The 11,475-nt window shown below is 42.8% G+C and overlaps 2 protein-coding genes across 3 annotated transcripts; both read left to right on the forward strand.

Moving 5' to 3' along the window:
* The first annotated feature begins 653 nt into the window (after positions 1–653).
* LOC120237132 (endogenous retrovirus group K member 8 Env polyprotein-like) lies at positions 654–8,344 on the forward strand. 2 transcript variants are annotated; one of them, XM_039240295.1, is made up of 2 exons: positions 654–747; positions 5,812–8,344. In XM_039240295.1, exon 2 carries the CDS (start codon positions 6,773–6,775, stop codon positions 7,961–7,963), a length of 1,191 nt encoding a protein of 396 aa, XP_039096226.1. In that variant the 5' UTR covers positions 654–747; positions 5,812–6,772; the 3' UTR covers positions 7,964–8,344. Both variants share the same exon structure in this region, with proteins under 2 accessions (XP_039096226.1, XP_039096227.1).
* LOC120237133 lies at positions 759–2,369 on the forward strand. Its single transcript, XM_039240297.1, has 2 exons — positions 759–1,240; positions 1,476–2,369. Exons 1-2 carry the CDS (start codon positions 1,082–1,084, stop codon positions 2,145–2,147), a joined length of 831 nt encoding a protein of 276 aa, XP_039096228.1. The 5' UTR covers positions 759–1,081; the 3' UTR covers positions 2,148–2,369.
* Positions 8,345–11,475: the final 3,131 nt, after the last annotated feature.

Genomic DNA, 11,475 nt, shown 5'->3' on the forward strand with positions numbered 1-11,475 from the left:
GAGGTGGGTTGCTTAATAAGCCTATTGATATCCAGCTGGATGGTCACTGTGGGCTTATTCTGGTTTGCATTGCTAAAGCCTATTGCCTAAAAGTGACCCCTATATCTTAGTAACTTGAAACCTTTGAGTGCTGGTAGCCGCACTGGCCTCTCTGGATGGCAGTCACAGCAAGGAAATGGCAGTGTTTGAACAGCTCATGCCATGAGAAACAAAAACTGGTATCTCCTTCTGCTACTACTGGCTCATGTTGGAAATGAGCCTGCTGGTATTGACCAGGCCTCACAATATGCCATATCAGACCCATATTCTGAACACAGATACCTCATAAGGAAAAAGGTATTCCTGCCTTTACAAAAGAGATTTTAGATAAAAGACAGAATGATTCCTAGCTTATCTATATACACCTTAACCTAGATATTACCCTGTTTTTCACTAAGAGCATCCTGTTATTTCCTTGGTTGTAAATTCACTCAACCTCACTATGACTGGGATAATTCTGCAGAATATCAAAAATTTGTTATCGCAAAAGTCTTCCCATTGTAAAAATTCCTTTCTCTGACCTCATGTTGTTCTTGAACCTTTAAATAAAGACACCAAAACCGACAGGATGGAGATGCCTGCCTGGTGATCAGAAAGAATCTCGGGGCTCTCTCACTCTCTCTCTCACCAACACCGTCCATCCTTCAGGGACCCCTGGACCTGCCGAAACAGGCCTCCAACAAGTGGCGCCCAAACAGGGACCTGAAGGTAAACTCTTTAAACTATGTTGTTTTCATTGCATTAGTCAGGACGGTTAGGATTCCACCGTAGAGTGCCGCGGACCCCCTGCATAAGATAAGTAGGGTTAGTTGGTGGGTAAGCAAAGAACTGTTTTTTGAGAAGGTATGGGCCATAAAGAGTCTAAGGAAAGGAGGCTCTTTATAGATGTGATACAGAATGTGTTTACAAAAAAAGGGGTAAAGGTATCCTCTCAACAAATTGCTCGGTTTTTACATTTTGTTAAAAAACTGTCCCCCTGGGTCCCTGAGGAAGGAACTGTTAATATAGATACCTGGAATAAAGTTGGGGACGATATTAGACAATGTCCTCAAAAAATCCTGGTCGAAATTCTCTCTCTATTGACCATTATAAAGGGGGCATTAGACACCTCAAAAGAGACTTCCGGAGTCTTCAAGCCCAGCGCCCCCAAAATGATAATAAAGTGGACTCAGGGACTGTCCCCGATTCCACCACTATGAAGGTTTCAATTTTTTTTTTTAATGTTTTATTTATTTCTAGGAGAGAGACAGAGAGAGAGACAGCGCAAGCAGGGGAGGGTCAGAGAGAGAGGGAGTCACAGACTGAAACAGGCTCCAGGCTCTGAGCTGGCAGTCAGCACAGAGCCCGACACGGGGCTCGAACCCACGAACCGCGAGATCATGACCTAAGTGAAAGTCGGACGCTTAACCGACTAAGCCACCCAGGCGCCCCTGAAGGTTTCAAATTTAACATCAAACAATTGGGCTTTCCCTGTTCAGACTACAGGGACTTTCCCTCCATCTGGGCCGCTTCCTCCCATGCCACATTCAAAAGGAGTGGGGCTCAAAGCCGCCGTTAGGGGGGCGGAAAAGGAGGGAGATACAGATTTTGTGTGCTGCTTCCCCGTTGCTCTTGGGGGAGAATTTGATGAGGACCCTTCTTGGGAACCTCTTCCCTATAAGATTATTAAGGAACTAAAAACTGCCTGTACCGAATATGGGCCACTTGCACCCTACACACTTACATTGCTAGAAACCCTAATATCTCGCTGGATGACACCGTATGACCGGATTCAGGTCGCAAAAGCCTGTCTGTCAGGAGGCCAATATCTGCTATGGAAAGCGGAATATGATGACCTCGCTAGAAAAAGAGCAGCCATAAATAAAAGGACAAATAGGAGAGACATTACCCTCGATAAACTCCTAGGCAAGGGTGATTTTGACACTGCTCAAGATCAAATGTATCTTAACAAGGTCACCTTACAGCAGACACTGATTGTGCCTTTAACGCATGGAGAGCTTTGCCAATTGCAACAGGCAGGGCTGCTACCTTGGGAGAAATCCGACAACGATAGGATGAAAGCTATGAGGATTTTGTGTCTAGACTCATACAAGTTGTTAGAAGAGTGATAACTAACAATGAGGCAGTGGACATTCTCATTAAACAACTAGCATTGGAAAATGCCTATTCTACCTGCCAGTCTTTATTACGACCCATAAGAAAAACGGGTACCTTAACTGATTATGTCAAACAATGTGCAGATGTAAGTCCTACCTTTATCCAGGGCGTGGCTATCGCAGCAGCTTCAAAGGGAGAAACATACCCTCAATATGTCAGGTCCTTAGGGCAGTCAGGAGGTATAAGAGTGAAAAACCTTCCTCAAGGTCTAATTGCTATTCTTGTGGGCAAGTGGGACATTTCAGTAGGGATTGCCTTACAAAAAAGGCAACTACCTCTCTGCCAACCGCACCTGTTCCCCAGGTGATAAACAATGACAACAGGCCCAGGACTATATGCCCTAGGTGTCAAAAGGGTTTTCATTGGGCCAAAGAATGTAAATCTAAATTTCACAAAAATGGCCAACCACTGGGAACCCGTCTTCAAAAATCTCAGGACCAGGGAAGTGGATTGAGGGGACAGCCCGAGGCCCCCGCCATGAATTTGGGCAACATCCCTAGCCCGTTCAATCTGTTCATAAATTCTAGTCAGTCTCTGAGCTCTATAGAGCAACCCCAGGCAGCGCAGGACTGGACCTCCGTTCCACCACCAGCACAATACTAACCCCTGATTCACCTCCTATAACTATTCCTACCGGTGTAAAGGGGCCCCTGCCTCCTGGGGTAGTGGGACTAATTTTGGGACGGAGCTCCATCTCCCTTCAGGGGATCACCATAATCCCTGGGGTGGTTGACGCTGATTATCAGGGAGCGATCAAGGTGCTGGTCTCTCCTCCTTCTTCCACCAAGCAAATTTTTAAAGATCAGAGAATTGCCCAGTTATTATTGTTGCCTTATTATCACATAGGAAAGGATCCCACTGATGCTCCCAGAGGAGAAGGAGGATATGGCTCTAGCGATAAGGCCTTTTGGATACAGAAGATTAAAGCCTCAAGGCCCACTGAAGTATTGCAGTTTCAGGGAGTTCCTATTCAAGGACTTCTAGGCACCGGAGCAGATGTCTCCTGCATTGCTGGAAAAGACTGGCTCTCAGCTTGGCCAACTTAGAAAGCTCCTGCTACTCTTATGGGTATAGGAAAGGCTTCTAATGTGGCAAAAAGCTCTCAAATCCTAAAATGGTCAGATGAGGAGCACAATTCAGGAACTTTTTGTCCTTATGTTATTCCTTCCATCCCTTTTTCTTTATGGGGACGAGACATTTTATCCCAAATGGGAATGTTAATTTACACCCCAGATGACAAGGTCACTAATCAGATGTTACAAATGTGGCTTCTTCCCAACAAAAGTTTGGACCAAAAACAACAGGGTATAGCTCTCGTAAATTTAGAACCCAAATTGGATAAAAGGGAGATTGGCTATCCAAGATCTGAGGGCAATAAATGCTACTATGAAAAGTATGGGCTCTTTGCAACCAGGACTCCCATCCCCTGTGGCAGTGCCAAAAGGCTTTCAAATAATTGTGATAGACTTACAAGATTGTTTTTTCAACATTCCCCTTTACCATGAGGATTGCCAGAGGTTTGCTTTTAGCCTGCCTTCTGAAAATTTTAAGCAGCCTTATCAGAGGTATCAATGGAAGGTCCTTCCACAGGGAATGAAAAATAGCCCTACACATTGCCAAAAATATGTAAATCTGGCCCTGGAACCAATCAGACAGGCTTACAACAGCCTCTACCTTATTCATTATATGGATGACATACTTCTGGCTCACCCTGATTGAATTATATTGCAAGAAATCCTAATAAAAACTGTAGCTTCCTTACAGCAATTGAGTCTAACAATAGCTCCAGATAAGATTCAAGTGGAACCGCCCTTTAATTACCTGGGCAGAGTGCTTAACACTCAAACAGTGACCCATCAACCTTTACAGCTAAGAAAGGACCATTTGGTTACCTTCAGTGATTTTCAAAAACTCTTAGGGGACATTAATTGGATTCGGCCCTATTTAAAACTTACCACTTCAGATTTAAGGCCACTTTTTAACATCCTTCAAGGAGATCCCGATCCAAAATCATTGCGGAGTCTCACCAAGGAAGCTGAACAGGCCTTGCATAAAGTCGAAGAGGCCATAAATAATCAAACCTTATCCTGGGTGGATTATCAAAACCCTTGGTCCTTAATTCTTCTACCCACCAAACACTCCCCTACAGGATGTCTTTGGCAGGATGGGCCCTTAGAATGGATTCATCTCCCAGCTGCTCCAAAAAGGGTTGTTATGTCATACCCTGCCTTAGTGGCCACCTTTATGACCAAGGGACATAAGTGAAGTAAAGAATTGTTTGGTCAAGATGTGGCCCTTGTGATTGTTCCTTACACTAGAGACCAATTAAACAACTTATTACAAAACAGTGAGGATTGGCAAATTGCTATAAAGGGATTTATGGGAGAAATTGGGTTTCACCTCCCTAATAATCCAATTCTTCATTTTCTTAAGGTTCATCCTTTATATTCCCAAACAACACTAGATATGAACCTTTACCTCAGCCAGCCGCTATGGTTTTTCAGATGGTTCCTATAACGGGAAAGCTGTTACTATTATTGATGGTCATTCCCATGTGCAAGTCACCAAAGAAACTCCTGCTCAACGAGCTGAATTAATGGCAGTCATTTATGCTTTTTCCCATTTGACTAAGGTTCCCTTTAACTTGTATACTGATTCACGTTATATATCAGGGTTGTTTCCCCACATTGAAACAGTCTCTCTTCCCAAATTTCGATCCACAATTCTTCCTCTGCTTAAGGAACTTCAAACACTCATACACACCTTCGTACCCAGCCTTTTTTCATTGGGCATATTAGAGCTCATAGTAATTTGCCAGGCCCCTTAAGTCATCAGGCAGATTCACTTACTAAATTTGCTATTTTTTCAGCATTAGAAGAAGCCCGCTTATCCAATAAATTACACCACCAAAATGCCTCTGCACTCAGGCTTCAATTTAATATATCTAGGGAAGCTGCTAGAGAAGTAGTCCGCTCCTGTAAGCAATGTCCTACTCACTTTCCAGGCCCACCCTCTAGGGTCAACCCAAGAGGTTTAAGACCCAATGATTTATGGCAAATGGATGTTACCCACGTACCATCCTTTGGAAAACTTTGTTATGTTCATGTATGTGTTGATACATTCTCTCATGTCATCGTTGCTTTTGCCCATACAGGCGAAGCTTACAAAGATGTAGTTCAACATCTTTTCTTTAGTTTTTCCTATTTGGGCCTTCCAAAAACTATCAAAACTGACAATGCACCAGCTTACACTTCTGCCACCTTCAAAAGGTTTACTCAAACTTTCAAGATTTCTCATACCACAGGAATTCCTTACAATCCCCAAGGGCAAGGAATTGTTGAGAGAGCACATCAAACCCTAAAGGCTCAAATTTATAAATTACAAGAAGGAGAGTTTAAGTACAGCTCTCCACATCACATTCTCTCTCATGCTCTTTTTGTCATTAATAACCTAAATATGGATCTTACCAATTGTACCAATATGTGTAAACATTGGAATCCAACTCTAGATAAACCTAAGACCTTGGTGAGATGGAAAGCTTTACTCTCTGGCCAATGGAAAGGACCCGATGCTGTACTAACAAGGGGACGAGGGTGTGTTTGTGTCTATCCACAGGACACAGACTCCCCCTTGTGGAATCCAGATCGTTTAGTGCGACGCTATGTGGAGCCTTCCGACTCCTCCCTCGACTCCAGCGCCTCCCCCACCATATCAACCTCAACCTCGGACTCGCAACCCAGGAAGAATGCAGAGAAACCATCATATCCTCAACCCCCTGCCTCCTATGGGTCCACGCAGGATAACAACACTCACTGAGACCATGAGTGAACTCTCCTTGCAGGAGGAACGACCCCGTCGCCGCCGCCACCTCGCCCGATCTATGCGGATCTCCACTCGTCATACTTGGGGACAATTAAAAACCCTGACAGATGAGGCTATTACCCTTGTTGAAACTCAGGGAAACTCAGTTACTCCAGCTACGCTGTTTGTAGCCCTTCTTGCACTATTGTCTTCTCAGGCCAGTTCGGGTTATGCCCTTAAACAACAATATTGGACTTATATCCCAAACCCTCCTATGTTAAGGCCTGTAACTTGGGATAATGAGCCTATTTCTGTTTTCACTAACAATCCAGATCTACTCGGTGGCAGCTCAGATGAGTTCCTGAGGCCTCAAATCAATCCTGATTTCTCCTATGTTGGAAAATCCAGTTCCCCTCCCATATGTTTTTCTTATGGTCAGAGTCTTAAGGGATGCCTTCCCGTCTCCCATAAAGGCCTACTGACTGATTCTCCAACTGAAGTTAAAGGAAGGCGGGAATTTTGGTCTATATTTATGTTGACTCCGGGGAGTAGAGACCCTGTTACTGATGATAAACAGTCTATTCCTAAAAAATTCAGTCGCTGCAACAAGCCACCTCCTTTCCAGACTCATCCTAACGATAATTCAAATGACAATGTCTGGACACTCATTGATGTTAACTAGGGTTATCCTCATTGGTGGTCTTGTATGTATCCTATGCGAATAAGTTACTATTTGACACACACAAAACAAATAATAAATGATTAGTCTAATCCCATGCCCTCTGCTGACTATAGGCATTCACTCAAGAGCTTGCCCAAATACTCTTGGTCAGATACCCTTATACCTAAACCCTTATCAGTTAACAGATGGCATACTAATGGATGGGTCCCTCCTATGCTAACAATGACTATTGATGGCAATCTCTTTAAGCAAACTGACATTTGGCAGCTCGTGGCTGCAATGCGTCACATTATATTGACTCGCCCATATGGCCCCACATATTATGCTGTCACTGCCTGTGTTCAAGCGCCATATGCCCTCCTGTATTCTAGCATGACCCATGGAAAGTTTGCTATTGAATCAAAAAAGGATCAAAGCTATTATATTACATGTACAGGATGTGTTCTAACTAACTGCATTTCTTCTGATAATGGAATTAAGTTTTTAATGATATTAAGACAACCTCCTTACATTATGCTCCCTGTAGAACTAAATATCCCTTGGTATGATGATTATGGATTGCAGGTCTTACAAGAGATCAATTATGCTCTCATACGCCCAAAGCGATTCATTGGAGCTCTAATATTGGGCATTACCGCACTGATTGCCATCATAGGGTCTATGGCTGCTTCCACTGTCTCCCTTGTCCAGGATATACATACAGCCCAACACGTTGACCAATTAACTAGAAATGTCTCTTTTGCATTGGCCACTCAAGAAATAATTGACAGGAAATTGGATACTAAGCTTAATGCCTTAGAAGAGGCAGTACTGTTTATCGGAAATGAATTAAGTTTTCTAAAATCTCGTTTGGCTCTTCGATGTCACAAGGAGTATAGTTGGATCTGTGTTACTCCCCTCCAACATAATGATACCATTCACACTTGGGAGAATATCCAAAATCACCTACTTGGTATTTGGAATCATTCTAATTTTAGCATTGATGTCCAAACCCTTCATGAACAGATTCAGGCTATTAATGCATCCTCTACCTTTGTCTCTCCTTCACAGGTTGCAACCTCCTTTTTACAAGGACTACAAAATTTCATTAGCGCTCAGGGACTAAATTTACTCCTGACAAATATTGGCATGGTGGCTGGAGTGTTAGTGCTCATATTGTGCCTTGTTCCCTGTTTCTTCAAAATAACTAATCGAGGCTTTCACAGAGAAAACGTTGAGCTGCACAACCTTCATTTACAAAATAAGAAAGGGGGAGAGATGTTGGGAGCCCTTCCGAACTCATAAGTTGAGAATACTCCTTGTGAGGTTAAGGCAAGTTTGCATGGTCTCTTGCCTTCAGATGGTGACCGATATCCACCCCCACTCAATTATTTCTGCTTGAGCACTGACCCCCAAGGTACCTTGTTAATCGATATCGGAAGTAACTGTCCCCTTATTCTGGCCCTGGTATGATGATTGCACCCTGTGAAAGAAATTACTGTAGGAACCTCTCCCTTTGTGATTATGGGTACAGACGTCTGTCTGCGGCAGGTCCTGTTCTCCTTGATACTTCCCTTGTTTTTCCTTCCCAGATAGCAGTGTCCTTTCTAGATGGATTGCATAATTTTTCTAGTAATGTAGCTTCCTTTTTTTAAAAATAAATATTGGTAATATCCTTAGAGCCACGTTAATTGTCCTTTGTCTCTTTCTAGTCTTTTTAAAATATATAATAAAAAAGGGGGATATGCTGGGAGCTGCACCGGCCTCTCTGGATGGCAGTCACAGCAAGGAAATGGCAGTGTTTGAGCAGCTCATGCCATGAGAAACAAAAACTGGTATCTCCTTCTGCTACTACTGGCTCATGTTGGAAATGAGCCTGCTGGTATTGACCAGGCCTCACAATATACCATATCAGACCCATATTCAGAACACAGATACCACATAAGGAAAAAAATATTCCAGCCTTTACAAAAGAGATTTTAGATAAAAGACAGAATGATTCCTAGCTTATCTATATACACCTTAACCTAGATATTATCCTGTTTTTCACTAAGAGCATCCTGTTATTTCCTTGGTTGTGAATTCACTCAACCTCACTATGACTGGGATAATTCTGCAGAATATCAAAAACTTATCGCAAAAGTCTTTCCATTGTAAAAATTCCTTTCTCTGACCTCATGTTGTTCTTGAACCTTTAAATAAAGACACCAAAACCGACAGGATGGAGATGCCTGCCTGGTGATCAGAAAGGATCTCGGGACTCTCTCACTCTCTCTCTCTCGCTGACACCGTCCATTCTTCAGGGACTCCTGGACCAGCCGGAGCTGGCCTCCAGCATTTGAGTTTTGCAAAGTCGAATGATATCAATTCATTGAATTTCTAAGTCATTTCCAAATAGAACATGAATCACTAAGCATAGATTTGCCTATTTTGTCTTATTACAGAGAAACTAAAGATAAATTTGACTCGGTTAGGAAACATGTCTTGTGCCATGTGAAGAGCTTCTATGACAAAGAAGCATATGCTTCGAGAAATTATAAAATGTATCCCCAAATTTGCCAATCTAAAGAATATTGGTGTTAAGGATTCGCTCGTTTTCACAAGAAAGTAAGGTTTCTAAGGGTTAAGAGTTCTAATTAAGGTACATAATTAAAGCTATCAGAAATAATAAAGGAAGAAGAAGTGTGTCTGGGTGGCTCAGTCTATTAAAGATCTGACTCTTGATTTCAGCGGGGGTTATGATCTCATGGTTTGTGAGTTTGAGCTCCACTTTGGGTTCTGCGCTGACAGCATGGAGCCTGCTTGGGATTCTCTCTCTCCCCCCTTTTCTCTCTCTGTCCCTCCCCCACTCTCTTTTTTTCCTCTCTTTCTCTCAAGAAAGAAAGAAAGAAAAAGAAAGAAAGAAAGAAAGAAAGAAAGAAAGAAAGAAAGAAAGAAAGAAAGAAAGAATAAGGAAGCAACCCTGTACCCAAGGAATGTAGAATGTGTTTTGGGGTAAGAAAAGATATGAGATATGATGATACATTTTGGCTAAGGAAAAAGAAAGTAAATTTGTTATCCGGGTCATAACTACTTTTTTGGTGGATTTGATTATAGTCAGTATTATGATTTCTTGGGTAAAATTATGCATTTTGGAGTCAAGCAGGTATGTGTTTGCATCCTAATTCTCTCACTTCTGACTTTTGACAAATTACTTCTCCCTGAGCCTAAAATGGCAACAATAGTATCTACCTCTGAGGGTTGTCATGACAGTCAAATGCATTAATATAATAAAATCTCTTAGCACAGTCTTCTGCCCATACAAAGTGCTCATTAAATGCCAACATTTTTACTTCTCACATCCGAGATTTCAGTGCCTAATGTGGGCTTTCCTTTCTGGGTGTTGCTGCGACAGACATGCTACCCAGGAAATGAGTGACATAGTCCCCCTCCTTCTAAGAGCTCACATTCTGTAACAGCACGCCCTGGGAGTCCTTGCTGGACTGCTCACAAGCACTTCCGGAGCACTTACGTCAAGGCCAGGGTTTCTCAGCCTAAGCACTCCTGGCATTTGGGACCGGGTAATTCTGTGTTGTGGGCAGCCATCCTGTGCAGTGTAGACGCTTTAGCACCATCCCTGGCCTCCATCCACTAGGTATCTATAGTACACACTGACCCCCAATTGTGACAACCGAAAGTGTGTCCAGACATTGCCAGATATCCCTGGGTGGCAAAAATTGCCTCCAGTTGAAAACCACTGGATTCAACAATAGTTTTGTTTTGTTTTCCCTATTTCTTACTGTCTTGTCCTTTAAACCCACTCTAGGGCAATGGCATATACCAAGGGGTGGGAGTGGTCCCCCATCTCCCATGCAGAAGGAGTGTTTTATCCCTGACTTTGTCCAAGATTGCCAGCACAAGGGTAATAAAAAGCAGATCAACTGCTATTGGTTTATTATTGTGTTTACCTTCTCTGCAGACAATGTACCTTGTTGGGAGCTGCACCGGCCTCACTGGATGACAGTCACAGCGAGGAAATGACAGTGTTTGCACAGCTCCTGCCATGAGAAATGAAAACTGGTATCTCCTTTTCCTACTACTGGCTTATGTTGGAAATGAGCCTGCTGGTCTTGACCAGGCCTCACAATATTCCAAATCAGACCAATATTCCCCACACAGATACCTCATAAGGAAAAGCATATTCCCGCCTTTTCAAAAGAGATTTTAGATGAAAGCTCTGTGGATGATTGTCAAAAGTCTCTTCCTATGGGCCTTGCAGTTCAAGGCTTAGATCATAAAGAGGGTTAAGAACATAGGAGTTACAATTGAGCCTGGCCCCAAGACAAAGAGCCCAATTTACAGTTAAGGAATAGATAAGGGCAGAACTTAAGTTAATACTTACACCTTTTCTAACTGGCGATATATGGCAGTCCCTTCCCTAAGGCCTACTTTCCGCAAACACCCTCCCTTACACTGGCAGCTGGGATGAGGATAGATAAAGAGTAGCTAAAACATAACCCAAAAACAAAGGCCGACACATTTAGGGCCTCCATGGTGTTTACACATTCAGCATCAAGTCAAAAAGGTTTCCACAAACAACCAGTTTAAAAACATTCGTCTTCTTGTGAGCCAGACAGAAGACTCCTGGCCTATCTATACACAACTTAACCTATGTCCTAATCCTAGCATTATTAACTTAGAACAAATGTGTATGTCATCCTGTTTTTCACCAAGAACATCCTGTTATTTCCTTAGTTGTAAGATTTACTCAACCTCACTATGAATGGGGTAATTCTGCAAGAATACTTCCGAAAAACCTGTTCTTGTGCACTTTTCAA

The sequence above is a fragment of the Hyaena hyaena genome, unplaced genomic scaffold, assembly GCF_003009895.1.
Source record: "Hyaena hyaena isolate Hyena2069 unplaced genomic scaffold, ASM300989v1 scaffold_172, whole genome shotgun sequence".
NCBI lineage: Eukaryota > Metazoa > Chordata > Mammalia > Carnivora > Hyaenidae > Hyaena > Hyaena hyaena.